Source organism: Peromyscus leucopus, chromosome 13 (assembly GCF_004664715.2).
Source record: "Peromyscus leucopus breed LL Stock chromosome 13, UCI_PerLeu_2.1, whole genome shotgun sequence".
In the NCBI taxonomy this organism is placed as follows: Eukaryota; Metazoa; Chordata; class Mammalia; order Rodentia; family Cricetidae; genus Peromyscus; species Peromyscus leucopus.
In genome coordinates this window covers 45,907,993-45,926,902 of record NC_051074.1, presented here as the reverse complement: position 1 = coordinate 45,926,902, position 18,910 = coordinate 45,907,993, and the positions used below count along the sequence as shown (strand labels likewise).

At 38.7% G+C, this 18,910-nt stretch overlaps 1 protein-coding gene across 7 annotated transcripts in view; it reads left to right on the top strand.

Annotated features, from left to right (window-relative positions):
* The window catches only part of Unc80 (unc-80 homolog, NALCN channel complex subunit), a 180,556-nt gene that overhangs the window by 22,805 nt on the left and 138,841 nt on the right, over nucleotides 1-18,910 (top strand). For all 7 annotated transcript variants that reach the window (XM_028870069.2, XM_037210309.1, XM_028870068.2 and 4 more), the window contains exons 8-13: nucleotides 8,038-8,299; nucleotides 9,420-9,554; nucleotides 12,241-12,457; nucleotides 13,154-13,294; nucleotides 15,097-15,365; nucleotides 16,336-16,731. In XM_028870069.2, coding sequence (XP_028725902.1) covers nucleotides 8,038-8,299; nucleotides 9,420-9,554; nucleotides 12,241-12,457; nucleotides 13,154-13,294; nucleotides 15,097-15,365; nucleotides 16,336-16,731 — 1,420 coding nt within the window. The remainder of the gene's footprint in view (nucleotides 1-8,037; nucleotides 8,300-9,419; nucleotides 9,555-12,240; nucleotides 12,458-13,153; nucleotides 13,295-15,096; nucleotides 15,366-16,335; nucleotides 16,732-18,910) is intronic.

Below are 18,910 nucleotides of genomic sequence, written 5' to 3'. Positions count from 1 at the left end.
TGGGGGAGGGGGCTGGAGAGCCTATTTTCAATTTTTAATGTCTCGGGAAGTATTTTTGTTGACATAATGTTTATTTTTATAGGTTCATTGTGAATTTTATTAGGATCCAGTGGATAGACAACATGCACATTTCCATATCCCATCTCTGTCTTAGACTTCCATGCTCATAGTTTTCTTATAAGTCATTTTATATGCACACATAAAAGATAATTATATAATGATAATGTTTATAAGGATAATAGACTATGAAACTGTATAATAGATCATGTAAAATTATGTAGTAGATACCATAAAATTATATAACAGATAATAGTATAAAGATAATAGACTATTATGTACACATATATGCAAATATATGTAAACAAATATATATTTATAAATACTAATATACATATATTATAAATATATACATATATATTTGCATCATACTGTCAAGGTTTGTAGAGGGTTTTTGTCAGATTCAATAGTATTCTGAAGTACAACCTTAGGTTATTTTGAAGTCTTAACAAGTAACTCTGTAGTTTCACCCTTGGCTTGATTTTTAGACTGTGTTTTTTTAACAATTCTCTGGATTTTATGTTTGCAGTTATCCATTTCTTAATTTTAGCATCATTTATTCTCTGTGAAAGCTGGGAAATTTCAATATTATTATATCTCATATAATAAATCTTTAATAATTCATTTTAAATTCTTATCTCTTCTCTTCTGGTTTACTGTCACCAGCAAACAGAAACCAGGAGGTGTCTTTTAGACCTTATATGGACATCTCTTTCATTCTGTCACCTAGTTGGGCACATTTGTGTAACGTCCACACCAATGGACACTTAGTCCTGCCTCTACATAGCAAACATTTTCAGCCCCCAACTCCAGTAGCATCCTTTTGCTCCACCAGCAGCTTCCTCAAAGTTCAGAAGTTGTATTTACAAATTTTAGAAAATTTACACTAAAACAATAAAATCACATTCCTCATTTCTTTTTATAGGTTCCACCTGTTCCAGGGTTCTACAGCCATTCCCCATATTAAGGTTTTATTTTGTTACCAAAATATCTTTTGAATTAGCCTCAGTTCCTCAGCATCAGGGTCTCTCTTTAAGGCCACACATGACGTGGAAACTGGCTTCTCTCAAAACAAATTGTACAAGAGGGAGCACACCAATATAGAACTTCAGTGTTTTTATAGTACACTCTGAAACTCACAGATTGTCGCTTCTATTATATGCTGTGCATTACAACATCCAACTGTGGTAGAGTATGAGATTATCCTACACTAGGGTGTAAGGACCAGGAGACAGGGAGCACTGGGAACTCTCTTTAGAGGCCAGCTACAACAAACAATATTGATGATAATGTCGCTATCATTTCATATACTGTAAATTTTATTATTACTTTTTCCGTTGTTGAATATGCCTCTTCTACCAGTTCTGAATTAAATTAAAAAATGTTCAATTTGATTTAATATAAGAAGTAATCTCTTACATCTCTTACTTCAAATGCTTAGCTTATACCAGATAGTTTTAAAAAGTCATAAAAAACAGTATGAAAATAAAATCTCGAGGCTATAAGATATCCATATTTTATTTCTTACAGAGTTTTCTTGACCATTGCAAATATTTAGAGATTATAAGCATAAGCAGAAAATGAAGTTCTTTTCTCTGAAAAATCAAACTGTATTGATTCTAATCTGATTATGTACAAAAACAAAGCTAACTAAGATGTCCCATATTCTTATTTATGAAAGGATGTTGTTTTGTTTTCTGACATTACTGAATTGGAGCCATCCGCCTATCATATATCTGCCTACCTATGTGTAATCTGCCCATCTATCTGCATTTCTTGATGTAAATACATAAACACACTCTCCCAAAGCACAATACACCCACATTATGTGAATTAGACATGAATCAGTGGCATTTTGAAAAAAAAAAAATGAATTGTCTTCTCTCTGCCCAGCTACAGTGGCTGGTTACCATGGAAATTATGCACAAGTCAGACTGCTTAGCAAATGCTAGTGTTAATGTATCTCCATTGGAGGGGTTCTTGTGTTTATTGGGCTTGAAGAAAGAGCCTTAATAATGAAGCCATGCAAATATTCTAGCCATGAAAGCTGTCTACCTAGATCAAGCAAATCCAGATCACTGTGGCCTGCGCCTTGACCTTAAATGAACTCAACATCACTCTTCCCTGAACACTGCATTCAGCAGACAAGTAGCTAGTTTTAAAATTAATGTAAGATTACATCTTTAATTACCACATGCATAGATATAATTTATGCTTCGTTAAATACTGCAGAGGGTCAAGGGTGATTCCCATATTTCCCTGCCATCACAAGTATTACTTCCAGAATAATCACTTGCTCTCAGTACTCATTAATAATAACTTGGTTTCCCAAAACTGTAGTTGGTTGGGAGTAGATTAAAGCAGTATTACCTTTGTGAAGACCTTTTCTCATCATCATTGTTTATTGTGTACACATAACTTAGTGAAATACTATTTAAATATATTAGAAATATTTAAATATGTTTGTTAAATTATAAATTTATATAAACATATCTAATAAATTATATATTAACTTATAAATACTTTTAAATTATATTTATAATTATAAATGAATTAATATTTAAAATAATGAGAAATAGGACACACTCCTCCACTAGGTAAATAAATGCCATTAACTTCTCTGTAACTGAGCCTCTCTTTATTGTTTCCATATATATCATTTAGAAGAAAAATTATATTCATATTCAGTCATGAAATTTTCTTTTTTTCCTACCCTCTCATGTTTTAATTTAGTGAAAATGGCTTTTAGCTTCCATTGGTCAGTTAATTACATATGATAATGCTGTCCTAGATGAAATACTTTATCATTTTTACTTTTTAATGACCTCCAACCAGCAGAGTTCACACATCAAGTTAAATAATATAGTGACTGAAAGAAAAACTAAAGGTATTCGAGGTTCTAATTATTTGCTGCTGAATCCCTTGTTAGTTCACTGTTACTATTTTCAGGGGGTCTTGGGTGAGGGGTGGTCATTTTGGAGGTACCAGGGAGTTAGTTCCATGGGATAGGAAAAGAATCGTACTTCCAGGAAAAAAGACCTGCTCAGACCAGACAGCCAGGTGATAGTTGGATAGAAGCCACTGGAGAGTTTGTGAGGCAGGGGATGTGAAATCCTAACTGCTTGATCTTGAAAGCAGCGGATGAGAGTCCTGGGATGGAAGCAGCAGTTACAGATAAACTCTGAGGGTAGTGGATGCAGTGAAAGGAATTTACAGATTGACTATGGAGCAGAGAAACACCAGCCAAACAGAAGAAAAAGAATTCAAGGACTTTATTAGAACCAACAAACAATTCCCATCAAGGGAATGGGAGAGGCTCCAGAGGTATGGGTCCACCCCGGGTGTCTAGGTTGGACATTTTATAGGTTCCTGGGGACCCATTTCCTCCAGACTTCTTCCTGGTTGGTCCTGTGGGACATGCCCTTTCAGGACTATTTGTTACAAGAGCAATCTCTTAGAGGTGGGGCAAACTTGGGGGCAAGAAACAGTCCTTCTTAAAGGGTCATATCTGTTTCCAAAATCAGCCTAAGTTCCCATTACCTTTCTTCAGTTTCAAATAGTTTCCTCCATATCAAACAACTGAAATACAAATCTGTGATTACCCTATTTGGGGACACATTTTATGGTCACAAACCTATTTATATCCTTGGAGCCTTGCTGTTCTATAGCCCATCATCCAATCACTGAACTAACAAGTTCTTTTAGAAGAAGAATGAAGGAGGAGGAGGAGGAGGAGGAGGAGGAGGAGGAGGAGGAGGAGGAGGAGGAGGAGGAGGAAGAAGAAGAAGAAGAAGAAGAAGAAGAAGAAGAAGAAGAAGAAGAAGGTGGTAGAGGTGATAATGATGATGATATAGATGTTAATGCCTAGAGGACTTAACTGAACAGTTAGTTAGTCTTTAGTTTCAGTTGAATAAACTCAGTGTGTAGAGAAAGACATAAATTTAGTCATCAGGTGTCCTGGACATGAAGTTGTCAACATAGCATCCCAATTATGGTGTTTCAATTTAGCAGTTGTTTTGAATATCGGTCTAGAGGGACAGAAATCATTCTTTAAATGTTTCTCTAGGGTATTTGTTCTTCAAACTTATTAAGGGTATTTAAGAAATACCTGAGGATACTGTTTAGGACAAAACTTCTCGGGCCTGACTCTTGGAAATTTCAGTTTAGGAAATTTTAGGGGAAACCTTGGTGTCTGTTTTCTTAACATCTTCCCTTTTTTTGTGTTCCTGGGAGACTTCATGGAAGTGGTCCGTTGGTACCTCATATGGCACAATGTTCTAGGGACTGGAAAATTTTAGGACATTACCAAATCTGATAACTAAAGAATTAGAGAACTCTAAGGTGTGAAGACAAAAGAAAGAGTTTATGCTAACTACAGCTCGTCCAAGGAAGGAATGATTCTGCTGACCTGCTGAAATCTGCCTTCATGCAGAGGATTAGTCACGGAAAAAAATGGCATTCAGAAACTCTTGTAAATTAGATGACTGTCATGAAGGTTTGAGGACCTGAAATTACACAGCTGGTAGCCAGCCAGCCTCTTATTTTGTCTTTTCTTTCTAGATCTAACACTGGAAAGAATTCCTGTTAACTTAGGTGTAAATGATAGGCTTATAGGAACCAGTCACATCACGGTTCTTTTAAGGAAGAGAAATGGAATGGGTTCAGGGAGAGGAGAGTGATGAAAGTCTCTTAGAAAGATGTGTGGAAATGAAAGCCAAGGTTATTATTTTCCCTCAAGCTAGTGCTGAGAGGGTAGAACCAGTCAAGGTTCAGAAGGCAATAAAGAGCCCAGTGGACAATTTGAAAAGAGAGTGGAAGAGGTTCTTTACCAAAAATAAATAAGTAAGAGCTGAAAAGGAGTGCAAATACATTGATAACTGGTACACCAGCGCATGCATAATAGAGGATGAGGTTGGAATAGATAGCACAGTACACACCCATTATCCCAGCACCCAGGAGAAGCAGGAAGACCCTGAGTTCAAGCCCAGCCTGAGCTACTTAGTGAGTTGGAAGCCAGCCTGAGCTACATGAAACCTTATCTCAAAAACAAAACAACAATGACAATAAGAAAGACTAAGAGGCAGAAGAGGAAAAGGAAGCAAAGAAAATGAATTTGAATACACATTAGACAGACGTTTTTCAGCACTGTATGGATTTTGCATTTCATTCTAAGGATGATTTAATAGTTTAAGGAATGGAGAACAAGAGAAGAAACAAGGAGATCTGAAGGAAATAATTGTGATTCTCCAGGCGGTATGTGTTGACCACTAGCACTTGGATGCTGTCTATAGGTAAAGCTGATGAGAAATAGTAGGAAGGAGACTGTAGGACTGTATGGTAGATTTAAAATTGAATCTCTGGGAATCTATGATAGATTTAAAGTTGTCCTGTAACTGAGGATCAGAGTATTTTACTTCCCAATCCAGTGTGTGTGAGAATTTAGAGTTATATAGAAAGCTTATTAAATATGATTTCCATTCCAGTTAATAATTTAATGTGTTAGCCAGGCAGTGGTGGTGCATGCACGCCTTTAATCCCAGCACTTGGGAGGCAGAGGCAGGTGGATCTCTGTGAGTTCAAGGCCACAGAGTCTACAGAATGAGTTTCGGGACAGTCAGAGAAACCCTGACTCAAAACAAACAAACAAACAAATAAATAAATAAATACAAAAATGAATACTTTAGCGTGTGGCATCTGATGTGCTGAAATGTCTTAAATTTAGTTTCCTAATTTCTAGTTAAATTATTCAGAATCTTTAACTATAAGACAACACTAAGGGCTGTGGAGATGGCTCATCAGTTAATACTTGCCTCCAAACCTGACAGCCTAAGTTTGACCTCTCTAAGCCACACAGTAGGAGAGAACTCACAGCCCCAAGCTGCCTTCTCAGCTCTCCACACCCACGGTGGTGCAAGCACCCACATGCATGCACACATATACAATAAATAAAAGGCAACAAAATTTGAAAAAATACAAGATTTTTTTGAAGACAGCAATGGCATTCAAAACTTTCATGTACATGGACAGGTGTCACTCAGCGCACCAGAGGATGTTGTTAATGATAATAGAAACCACAGTGTGACATGCGCTTTGATAGGGGAGTAGAAAGAGATGTGAAAAAGACAAACTATACCAGATGTGACCTGCGTTTGTATTTTTTAAAAAGTATTTCTACAGCCTTCATTTGTAGGGGTGTGTGTGTGTGTGTGTGTGTGTGTGTGTGTGTATGTGTGTGTGTGTGTGTGTGTTTGTGTGTGTGTTTGACTTGTGATTCTTAATGAAACTGTAAAACCAAGGTTCCACCAAACACACAAAACCCTATTCCATATTATTAATTTTGATAGCAGGCTAACTGTAAGCACATGTCACTTTGTTAATTTTAAAACACTGATAAATTATTGATTGTCAATTCAAGACATGCCTATGACCCTAGCACTTGGGAAGTTGTGTTAGGAGAATCAGAGTTTAAGACCAAACCATGCTACGTAGGGAGATCTGTCACAAACAAGCAGGCAGACAAATGAACAGACAATGAAATCCCCAAAATAAGGACCTTGGAAGTTCCAGAAACTTACTCTTCACTCTCAGTGGTTGCATTATTTCTCTCTAGAGGTCTTTCTTTGTGTGGAGATAGTGTCAAAACTTCCTTTCTGCATCATCTAACTTGGAAAAAATGGTGCTTGGGGATGGTGCAAGTTTCCAGTTTAAATCCCAGGTGGCCTCAGCTCACATAAAGATGATTTTATTTTGTCATTTATTTTCTATCACTCTTACTGGACTGTATGTTCCACAGGACAGACTTTTACATCCATGACTTTCTTAGTTTGGGACCTGAGTGGCTTCTAAACAAGAGAAATGTATCTCCAACAACCCTGGAGGCTGCACATCCAAGATCAGGGCATCAGGATGATGGGGTTGGAGTGCAGACTTCTGGCTTCTGATGTTCCTATGTGATAGGAAGACAGCAAGAGGGCACCATGAAATCTTTTGTGTAAAGGGCATTATTCCCACTTGTGAAGACTCATGACTTAATTATCCCCACCCCTAATTACTAGCACATTGGGATTTGAAAATATTAATTTTGAAGGACAAAAACATTCAGTCCTATTCTCTTAAGATACTTAACATGGTGTAATAATCTAAGTAATTACTTAAAACTATTCTTTAGTACACTGATCATTAGTTAACGAATATATCACTCATTTAAGTGGAACAAAGCATTCTAGAACTTTGAGAATTTTTAAGTTGCTTTTACAGTCTTACATAGATATATAACTTGAGAATTTTCAAAGTGATTAATTGTAATAATAATCAAACTTTGGTTTGCTTAGAATGTTTCTGTTTTTTGGGGTTTTTTTTTGTTTGTTTGTTTGTTTGCTTGCTTGCTTGTTTCTTTGTTTTGTTCTTTTACATAATACCTTCACCCTGAACTTAAAATAGCCCAAGACAAGTAAGGAAGACAAATATTTTTCCCTGCTTTTATTGTAGTCAAACCTGATCACTTAGGAAACAAAATGACTCAAATCTCATTAGTTTCTTTGTCTCTGGCTATCCTCATTGCCCACCGCCCAAATTACTCATCATCTCTACCACCCATATATGATGCTCACACTCAACTCATTCTTCTTTTTTTTTTTAAATCAAAACCTTTACAGGCATTCTTTCCTTTAACTTAAAATACCAATTTGTGAGCCAACCTTACTTTACGTTGCTAATTTCTTACCCCTCCTTCAAAACTCTCAATGTTTCTACTTTTAAGAAATGCTTAACAAAAGTGGAATACACTAGACTAGTTAGGAAGTCATAAGAGTGAACCATGCAAGAGATGAGTGAATGAATGAAGTAAAATAATGAATGTAGTAAAGTAATAATAAAGCAAAAAAATGAATAAGTAAAAAAGTAGAGCCTGCGGCTAGATTGCGTTCCCCCTTGGGAAACTTGATGAAAGTATGGTTATCTTTCCTCTGTCACTGGGAGCAGGGCCTCTCTTGTGATACCACCATGCCAGAGGTCACGCTATGCCACCTACTTCGATGTGGCTGTTCTCCGCTGCCTCCTCCAGCCCCACTGGTCTGAGGAAGGCACTCAGTGGTCCCTGATGTACTACCTGCAAAGGCTGCGACATATGCTGGAAGAGAAGCCAGAGAAGACCCCAGATCCAGATATCCCTCTCCTGCCCAGGCCCAGAAGCAGCTCCATGGTGGCAGCAGCTCCCTCACTAGTGAACACCCACAAGACCCAAGTAAGACAAACCTGGTTCCTTGTCACTTGTGCTAGCAACATCAGCTGTAACATGTTCTCTCTTCCCCTTCTGGCTTCAAGTAATTGTGCATTCCCGTAACTATAGCTTGGTGGGTGACTAACTCTTTTGTCAATGTTCTTTTCTTCTTTTGCCTGGCCAGAACCTTTGGCTATTCTTCAGATCTCTATTTACCATTGACAGAAATAGACCTTTTTAACATATACTTTAGTATAAGCCTTTGTTTAACCAGAACATTGGAAACAGGCTGTTCTAGGAAAATTTAGAGAAATAGTTAGAATAGGGATCTGACATGCAGCCTCATAATTAAATATCATAAAGCAGGAAATTAGCATTTTATAAAATGTCATTAAACATTTTTTGCCCAACTCAACATCTTAAGCATCTCAAAGCTACCATTGGGAATATTACTTTTTGATACTCAGGCTTACAATTTATCATGAATATTGAGAAAACTAACCCGAGTGCACCCTGATGTGGTAACATTCCTATGAAGGTTGTATTCTGATCAATGATGCCCACTTATCAGGAAGCACTTGTTCTTCCCATCTTTCTCATCATCTCCACAAGGTGAAAATATAGAGAAATGATTAGCGTGAAGAACATTCCAGCTATTTGGTTGTAGTTAAACTTGAGTAGGTTGTTTCTGAAAATGTTTTCCTGCACATTCTAAAGATAAGCACTTCTTTGGTCGTAGACATCCTCCCACAGTTAGCATCTCCTTTAATGAGTTATTACCAGAAAAACTCTCATGTTGGAAAGATCTGGGTAAGTTTGGAAAAGGGGAAAATGATCAAAATATATCATTTGAAAAATATTTTATATATTAAAAATATATATCTCCTCCTTTTTTCTTAGTACTTTGGATCTGTGGCTAAATGGTCTCTGTTAAAATTTGCAACAGAAGTTATGATTAATAACATTATTAAGAAATATATCTTTGCCACAGCACAATCTAGATTCCAGAAGTTCAAACATGCAAGTTAAAAATTTTAGGGCTCTCAAAACAGGCCTACTGCCATTGAAAAGGTGACACCTCGATAAAATAAATATTTGAATTACCTTAGTCCCTAGTCATAGTCTATGTTTATTGTTTGTTAAGGATCTCACCATGAAGTGTAATGAAGAAGAAAAATCTCTGAGCCCCGAGGCCTTTTCCAAGGTTTCATTGACCAATCTTCGAAGATCTGCAGTCCCAGATCTGTCTTCAGACCTGGGCATGAACATTTTTAAGAAGGTGAGTATTCATTTTGGCATCTCGGTGATTTAGAAAGACAGAGGGGCAGACTGTCCCTTGATCTGTCACAGGATGCAGGAGTAGAAAAGGGAGAAAATATCAGCTTCTAAGTGTAACAGTGACTCACCACATGACTCTGTTACTCAGTGTGTGTGTGTGTGTGTGTGTGTGTGTGTGTGTGTGTGTGAGAGAGAGAGAGAGAGAGAGAGAGAGAGAGAGAGTGTCCTATTCTAGATGTTCCACACAGCTATCATGAAGACCCATGCTGGTTATTCAGTGTGATAGTGGAGAAAGCAGGGGTGCAGTGATGCTACTTTTCATTCCTATGGCTCCATTTCATTTATCAAATACTTTATACAAGTAGTTCTTTTTTTCTTTATTAAGAAACTTTTTATTCATTGTACATACCAACCACAGATCCCCCTCTCATCCCTCCTCCTGCTCCCCAGCCTTCCTCTCCAACCCACTCCCTATCCCCTCCTCCAAAAAGGTAAGGCCTCCCATAGGGAGTCAGCAAAGCCTAGTACATTCAGTTGAGGCAGGTCCAAGCACATCCCCCTGCATCAAGCCTGTACAATGTCTCCCACCATAGGTAACGGGCTCCAAAAAGCCAGCTCATGCACCAGGGATGGACCCTGATCCCAGTGCTAGGAGCCCCTTAAACAGACCAAGTTACACAACTGTCTCACTTATGCAGAGGACCTAGTCTAGTCTCATGCAGGCTCCACATCTGTCGGTCTAGAGTACATGAGTTCCCACTAGATTGGTTCGGTTGTCTCTGTAGATTTCCCCATCATGATCTTGATGCCCCTTCTCATAGAATCCCTCTTCCCTCTCTTTGACTGAACTCCCAGAGCTGTCCGACTGGACTCTGCCTGGTGCTTGGCTGTGGATCTCTGCATCTGCTTCCCTCAGTTACTGGATGAAGGCTCTATGATGACAGTTAGTGTATTCACCAATCTAATTGCTGGGGTAGGCTAGCTCGGGTACCCTCTCCACTATTGCTAGTAATCTAAGCTGGGATCATCCTTGTGGATTCCTGGCAACTTCCCTAGCACCAGGTTTCTCCCTATCCCCATGATGTCTCTCTCTATCAATACATCCCTTTCATTGCTTTCCCACTGTATCCCTGTTCCAGCTCGACCATCCCATTCCCTTATGTTCGCATCCTTCATCCTCTACCCTCTATTGCCCTGCTCACCCCCAGTTTACTCAGGAGATCTCATCTATTGCCCCTTCCCAGAGCGATCCATGCATCCTTATTTGGGTCCTCCTTGTTAGCTAGCTTCTCTGGAGCTGTGGTTTGTAGTCGGGTTATTCTTTGCTTACTTAATCCAGTGAGAGTCTAGTCTTTAATTTCTTCAGAACAGAGATTGACCCACAGTAGTGTTAGGCAGTTTGCTCATGCTTAATACTAGCCTCAGAAATCAAGACTTTCATCTAAAAAGTTCACATTCTTCTGTACCTGCCACTCTCTCTCTCTTTGTCATGGTGTAGAGTTAATCAACTAGAAAATGATATGTGGGGTGGGGGTGTTTGCGTGTGTGTATGTGTGTGTAGCAGTTTTGTTTTCTCTTTTTCAAAATTATTTGTTTAATTATGTCCACGAAGAGCATAGAAACAAGTATTTACTTGTCTATTAGCTCAACTCATTACTGAAAAATGAGTTGTGTCTCCTTCACTAATAACAGAGCAGTAGGCACTGACCATCATTCTTCTAAAAAACATTGACTATTTGAGAGGCGGGAAAAGGAGATATATTTCTATTCTTGCTGCAAATGGGTATTTTTGAGTGCTTTAAAAAATCTAAGTGCCTGGGCCTGAACCTAGAATAATGTATTCAAAATCGACAGCTAAAAGCTAGATTCATACATAGGTGTGTTTTTAAAGCTTTCCAAGCCATTCTAAATTCTGAGTTACCCTTGATCTTGAACGTCTTTGGCATGAATAATAGACTTGTTCCAATGTCTGTTGGATGTCCTCTTTGACCATCCTTGTGAACAGTGAAGTTGCCAACTAGAACAATGGACCTCAAACTTGGAAAGTAGAGTTGAAAGATAGGTCCAACCGGTGTCTAGGGACACTGATCTTCTGTCCCAGTGGTTCTTGACCTTTAGTGTGCATCAGAGATCAAAGGCATCCACAGGGCTCGTTAAGTCATAGATCACCAAGCTTCTCCTTCTGAATTTTAGATGTTAGGTATGTCTGAGGGTGAAGCTGCAAGCTTGTGGTTTTTTGGTTTTTATTTTGTTGTTTTTGTATTTTACATACCAACCACAGTTTCTCCTCCTCCTTTCCTCCCATTTCCTCCATCCCACCCCCTTTATACCACCCCGTCTACTCCTAAGAAAGGGTAAGTCCTCCCATGGTGGGGTCAACAAAGCCTGACATATCAAGTTGAGGTGCAAGCTTGCGTTTTTTTAACAAGTTCCCAAAGGACGCTATGGCTGATGGTTCAGGGTTTTCTCTGTGAGAACCAAATGCTCAAACTCACTAAGCAGAAAGACTTCTAGAATGTATAGAATTTTGCTTTGTTTTGCCCCCTCCACTAAGACCCTTGTGACATGTTCCCCGTTTATTGGATGATACTCAGTGATGCCCTGCATGTCCTCTTCCTCAAACATCTCCTGTGTTTCCTCTTACATCTGCTTTGCCCTGTGTCTGCCTTCATCTCTCATCCTTGCAGTTCAAAAGCCGCAAAGAAGACCGAGAGAGGAAAGGCTCCATTCCATTTCACCACACCGGGAAGAGGCGGCCTAGAAGAATGGGTGTACCGTTCCTGTTGCATGAGGACCATCTGGATGTGTCACCCACCAGAAGCACATTCTCATTTGGAAGTTTCTCTGGGCTTGGAGATGACAGGAGAGGCATCGAAAAGGGAGGCTGGCAAACCACCATCTTAGGTGACTACAAAGATCTTCCCAGTAGCCCACAGCCCAAGTGACCTATTTGTGAATGTGCATCTCAGGATCCCTCCCAAATCTAAGTCTTTCTTGAACAGTTTATTCAAGAACACTGGACCCAAATACAAGTACCCCAGCATTAAAATAATGTGGAGTTTTCACAACCAAAGAAATGCAGATAATTTAATTAATTATGCAAGATTTCTCTATGATTATCCAGTAAAAGCCGTATTTCTTAGATTCTTATAGATGCAGAAACATGGCCATAGAGGATTCTGTATATTAATTTTCATCTAGTGACAGACTTCTACTTAACTTCCATTTAATAAAAGAAGGAAAGCAAAGGAAATAGGAACCCATTCCTCCCACCCCCTTGGGTGGCATATTAAGAAGGGAAGCTTCAAATCAGAAGCCGACAGCCAGCAAGCCGGGACAGATGGTCCCTGACACTTGTCTTAGACTGAGGCTGACCTTGTCGCAGACAGTCTCATCAATCATATTGACCTTGACTATTCCCCAGTCAAGTCCAAATCTTGCCATTTTGATTGAGCTTCATGCTCATCTTCATACCCTCTGTATTGCTGTCCTCTAGAACAAAAAAAAAAAAAAAAAAAACAGACAAACAAAGAAAAAAAAAACTCTCTGCAGAGTCTTCTAGATTTTAAAAGCCTCTTGTGATACTCTCGTCCATCTCAGGGAAATTGACCCGGCGGGGCAGCTCAGATGCCGCCACTGAAATGGAAAGCCTGAGTGCCAGACACTCCCATTCCCATCACACCCTGGTGAGCGACCTGCCAGACCACTCCAACAGCCATGGAGAAAACACGGTCAAGGAAGGTGGGTCAAGCATGAATGGTAGGCAATTGGCAGGATGGGGAAAGAGTGCAGATTTCCTTCATGGCTTCCTGTTCTTAAACTAGCACCCACATATCCTAGTTAGGATTTTTAATGGTGTGATGAAATACTGTGACCAAAAGCAACTTGGGGAGGAAAGGGTTTATTTGGCTTATGCTTCCATGTCACTGTTCACTATAGAAAGAAGTCAGAACAGGAACTTTTCTGGGGCAGTAACCTACAGGCAGAAGCTGATGCAAAGGCCATAGAGGAGTGTTACTTACTGGTTTTCTCCTCAGGAATTGCTCAGCCTGTTTCTTATAGAACCCAGGACAAACAGCCTAGGGATGGCACCACCCATATTGGGCTGGACCCTCCCCCATCAATCACTAATTAAGAAAATGCCCAACAGGCTTGCCTACAGCCTGACCTTATGGAAAAATTTTCTTAATTTAGGTCCCTTCAGGAAGGGAGAGAACAAGGGAATCTGTGGTTATTATGTAGAACTGAATAGTATTGTAAAATAAAAAAATAAAATTAAATTAAAAAAAAATTTAGGTCCCTTCCTCTCAGATGACTTTAGCTTGTGACAAGTTGACATAAACTATCCAGCACACTATGTTGATTGTTCTCTGCATTCTTATATTTTCAAAACCCTGCACCCTTTCAGAAATTGGCTCAGAAACTTACTTGTTAGCTATTCTTAGCACAGCTTTAGTAAGTAGCAGGGGATGTTGAACACTACTTGATGAGCACCATACCTCCAGGGAGAGAGCAAGGACAAAGCAGTCATACATATTTTAAAAGATCACAAGCCCAAAGGCTGGAGAATGTCTAGACTCATTGCTTGTCCACCTCCATGCTATACCCCCAAGGCAGGCAGCTCCTACAAATCAGTGAGAAGGAAGTCTATCCTCTCTAAGTCCACCAGATCATTTTTCTGACAGCTGCTATATCATCTTGGTGGTTTATTTGGAGCAAATATGTGTGTCTGGGTGGTACCCACACAGCTTCTTACTCTTTACACAGAACAAAATCATTTATCCTTTTCATTATTGGTATGTTCTCATGGCAGCATGAACTTCATCCCTTGATTCCCTTTGTCCCCAAACTGTCCTATAAGTATTCAGTGGTATCTATTATTGTTCAGTACAAATCTAAGTGCCATTACTCATGGACAAAAAGAAATTTGTCTTGTTATTCTTCAATACTGTAGATAAAAATAGTTTTAGAGATGCATTTTTGTTGATTGACAGTTGTGTGTGTGTGTGTGTGTGTGTGTGTGTGTGTGTGTGTGTTCTGATTACTCTCCCCATCCCACCCCCAGGCCTCTCTTATCTCCTTCTTGTCTCTGTCAACATCAGAGCATCCTCACCATCCCCATCCCTAATAGTTTCTTTCTCAAGTTCCTGATGTTTGGTTTAACAAAGTGAAGTTTATTTAAAAGCTATAAACTCATAGGGAAAAGATCTCAAATAAATGAGTTTATACCAATGGACTGTTGTGTAACAGTAAATAAGGTCTATATAATGTTATCAACTTAAGTCATCCTTATAAAATTTAAATTGTAGCTTCAGTCTTAAGGAGAATACTTGTGATCACATAGTTTTCTATGACCTTCGCTATCTGTCAGATCTCAGATTGCCTTTACAGCATTCCATGCCAGTTGAGAATAGCTTTGAGACCATAAGTCCATTATCTTTAAAAGTTATGATTGTGGTCACAATGTAAGAAATAGCGCAACAGTCAAACTGGTGTGTCAGGTCCACACGAGGGCAACTGAAATCTTTCTCTTGTCTTCCCAGTGCGATCGCAGATCTCCACCATCACGGTTGCGACCTTCAACACCACTCTGGCCTCCTTCAATGTAGGCTATGCAGACTTTTTCAGCGAACACATGAGGAAGCTCTGCAGCCAGGTGCCGATCCCAGAGATGCCGCATGAACCTCTGGCATGCGCAAACCTGCCACGCAGCCTCACAGATTCCTGCATTAACTACAGCTACCTGGAGGACACAGAACATATCGATGGGACCAACAACTTTGTCCATAAGAATGGCATGCTGGATCTTTCTGTAAGTGTCAGTACTTTTCCTTATGAAGACTAGAAAGAGTTTAGTGTAATTTTTACAAGATTGGATAACATGGGCATGTAGATATCTTAGACAAATTTGCTGAATCTTAGCATGAAGAAGCAACCCATATAAAAATTCCACAAGAATACCAACCATCTTAAATGTACCTTTTGCTTTTTTTGCAAGTATTTTATTATATTTGATCTTATCTCAGAATATTTTTTACCTAAAACCTTAGTGAATCCAAATACACATATGTAAGTTCATTTGTGTGTGCTCCACTACGCCTCTGTGTTTTTCTACAATAAAAGTAAGAAGTTCTTTTATTTTTCTTTAGTTATATAATCACCAGGACTATAAACCTCCCATGAAGCTAGAAGGAAATGAATAGAAGTCCTTGAAAGATTTAAGCTTGCCTTCTTGGAAATGCCTGTTTTGAGTAGTCATTAGCCAATGAAAGGGTTGTTATAGTTTACAATTATATTTTACCAACATTTTTATTACACTGTATGGAACCAGGTTCAGCAAATAATTTAAGATATTAAAATCAATAAAGGATCATAATTTAAACATGCAAATATTATGCATTTAAAATTGAATGTTAAATAATGATACAATCATGAGGGAGTCAATGTTCCTGTGGTATAAGTGTAAGGAAGCCTTTGTTCTTTATTATTTCTGGGAAGGGAAATGTAGAGGATTAAAATGTTTTGTATTTAAAAAGCCAGTTAAGTGTTCATTTGGGCAAATGATTGTTGTTGTTTTTTCATTAACTCAGTATGCTTCATTATTTCCATCAACTATCTCTTTCTTGGCAAGACTGGAAAGTTTAATGAGCTATTAAATGTCTTGAATTATTTATAACCATTTCTAGTAGTGCCCAATGAAATGGATTAAATAGGATAAGGAACTTTTAGAAAAGGGAATGTGGACAACTTCATTGTCCTATGTTTACCTTTGTGCTCTGCAGGTGCTTCTGAAGGCTGTTTATCTTGTTCTTAACCATGACATCAGCTCACGAATCTGTGATGTGGCACTGAACATTGTGGAGTGTTTGCTTCAACTTGGTGTGGTTCCCTGTGTAGAAAAGAATAGGAAGAAGAGTGAAAACAAGGAAAACGAGACTGTGGAAAAGAGACCAAGTGAGGGGACTTTCCAGTTCAAAGGCCTGTCCTCAAGTTCTGCCAGTGGGTTCGGAGCCCCTTCTGCCAGTGGAGCTGGAGATGGTGGAGCAGGAGAAGGAGGAGGTGGAGATGGAGGAGGAGGAGGTGGAGGTGGAGGAGATGGAGGAGGAGGTGGAGGAGGTGGAGGAGGTGGAGGAGGTGGAGGTGGCCCATATGAAAAGAATGAGAAGAACCAAGAGAAGGTATAGTTGAACTACCTGCTGTATCCTCAGGCAGTTTGGTGTCAAGAATTCTTTTCCATCTGTGCAGGTGAACGTGTGTGTGTGTGTGTGTGTGTGTGTGTGTGTGTGTGTGTGTGTGTGTATGTGTGTGTGTACATGTGCATACTTGTGTGTGTATGTGTGTGTGTGTAGTCTTGTTTATTTTCCAAGATATTTATTGATTAGAATCTGAAAGCAATATTGGTAGAAATCTCTTAATGAAGTACTCAGCGGGCTTTTGTAGAGACTTAGATGAACTTGGCTTCTAAATCCAAAAATTGGTGGTATCACCCATGCAATGTTATAATTGTTAACAAAACATTGTTAACAACAAGTTGTTGGTTGGTGGTTGTTTTTTGTTTTTGTTTTTGTTTTTTTGTTGTTGTTTTTTTCTTGGTAAATTTTTTTCTGGAAGGTAGCATCTCACTATTCACCGTTTGACAGCAAGGATAGGATCTTTTTCAAGACTTTCCATATCCAGCCTAATAGTGTAGTGGCAATCTGTTCAGACTCTGTAAAAATATATAGACTGATCAACAGACATTTACTTCTTGCATTGTTGGAGGCTAGAAAGTCCAAGTTTCCAGTGCGAGCAGGAGTTTCCTGCAACCTATTCTCTGGGCTAGGAGATGACTGATCAGTCACTGTGTGCTCACATGACCTTCTCTGCAAGTGCAAACAAGTCCTGAGAGATCTAGTCTCTCCGTGATGTTCCCTGGCTCCGGACACCAATGTCTAACCTCATTTAATTCTAATTACCTCCCAAAGCCAGTCTCCAAATACCAACAGATGGACAGGGAAGGCTTTGGTGTTTGAATTTTGACAGACACAGAAATCCAGCAGTCTGACTTTTTGCAGTGTTATTTTGGCGTGTTTGGTATGGAAACAGCTACCCAGCCTCAGTTCTCTCGAGTCCCAATGTATCATCATACCCCGGAGGTTTTCATCTGATTATTATTGGTTGTTTCCCAAATTTCATTCTTGCTACTTATCATCATGCCTTAGGATCTCTTGACTTATCAGGAATTTCTTTCCCGGCATTTGAAGTTTAGGTACAAATTATCACCGTTAAAATTCATATGACTTACACTAATTTCAGTTGGAGGTTTTAGCTCCCAACTGATGTTTATAAATTGAAATAAACCAGAGAATTCTTTAACAGGTGACAATCTACATATCATGCCGAATTTACAAGTAAAAGATTACACTGTTCTGCAATTAACATATTAATGAATAATACTTTTTTCTCTTCCTCTAGTCTCACTGGTGCCTATTTACTCTGCTAACCTTCTATTTCTTCATCTCACAATTTGCTTATATCTTTCCAAAATTCATGAGATCTGATCCACAAATCTATTCCAATATTCTTGGGTTCTGGCTCTCTTATTTAGAATTTTCTACTCTTGTCTTAATCATGTCATGTCTGGATATTATCTTAAATATATTTAGTTAACAATTATATAAACAATTAATTAAATTATATCATTGTATAACTACAATTAAACAACTATATATAATTATTAGTTACAATAAATGTCATAATAATTATATTAAATATTATAGCATGATATAATAAGTGTTATTTTGACCAAAATTACCACATGTGGAATATTTTAAGGTCAAACTTTATTATGTCCAAAACAGCCACCAAGATGTAAATATTATGTAGATACTTACTAAACTGTAATTGGACTTTCAGATCTACAGAAGTCTATTCTACCTTAAAACCATCTGTTATTTCCAGTGGAATCAGAGTTTATCTGCTTTTACAACCTGCTGTGGGGGACTCAAGAGAGAAAGGGAAAGCCAATTTCTATTTCTTTATTGGCCACTGGCCTATAATAAGAGCCTAAAATATCATTTCGTAACTCTGATTTCTGCCTGGAGCTTGATACATCTTTCTCCACGTCTCCAGGGAAAGCAACCTAACTCCCAAGGACATCTGAAGGCCTAAGGAAATAATGTCTGGATGGATGTGTACAGAGAGTTTTCAGAACTAGAAAGGCTTTTAAAAGAGCATATAATAATTTTAAAATATATGTAAATCAGCCTTCCAAAGAAACCCCTGTCACTGTGACCTTTGCCAAGGTGCTGTTGCAGAAAGCTGCGGTGTTCCTGAGTTTACCCAAAGGTGCTGAACCAGGGGAGTCAGTGAGGACAC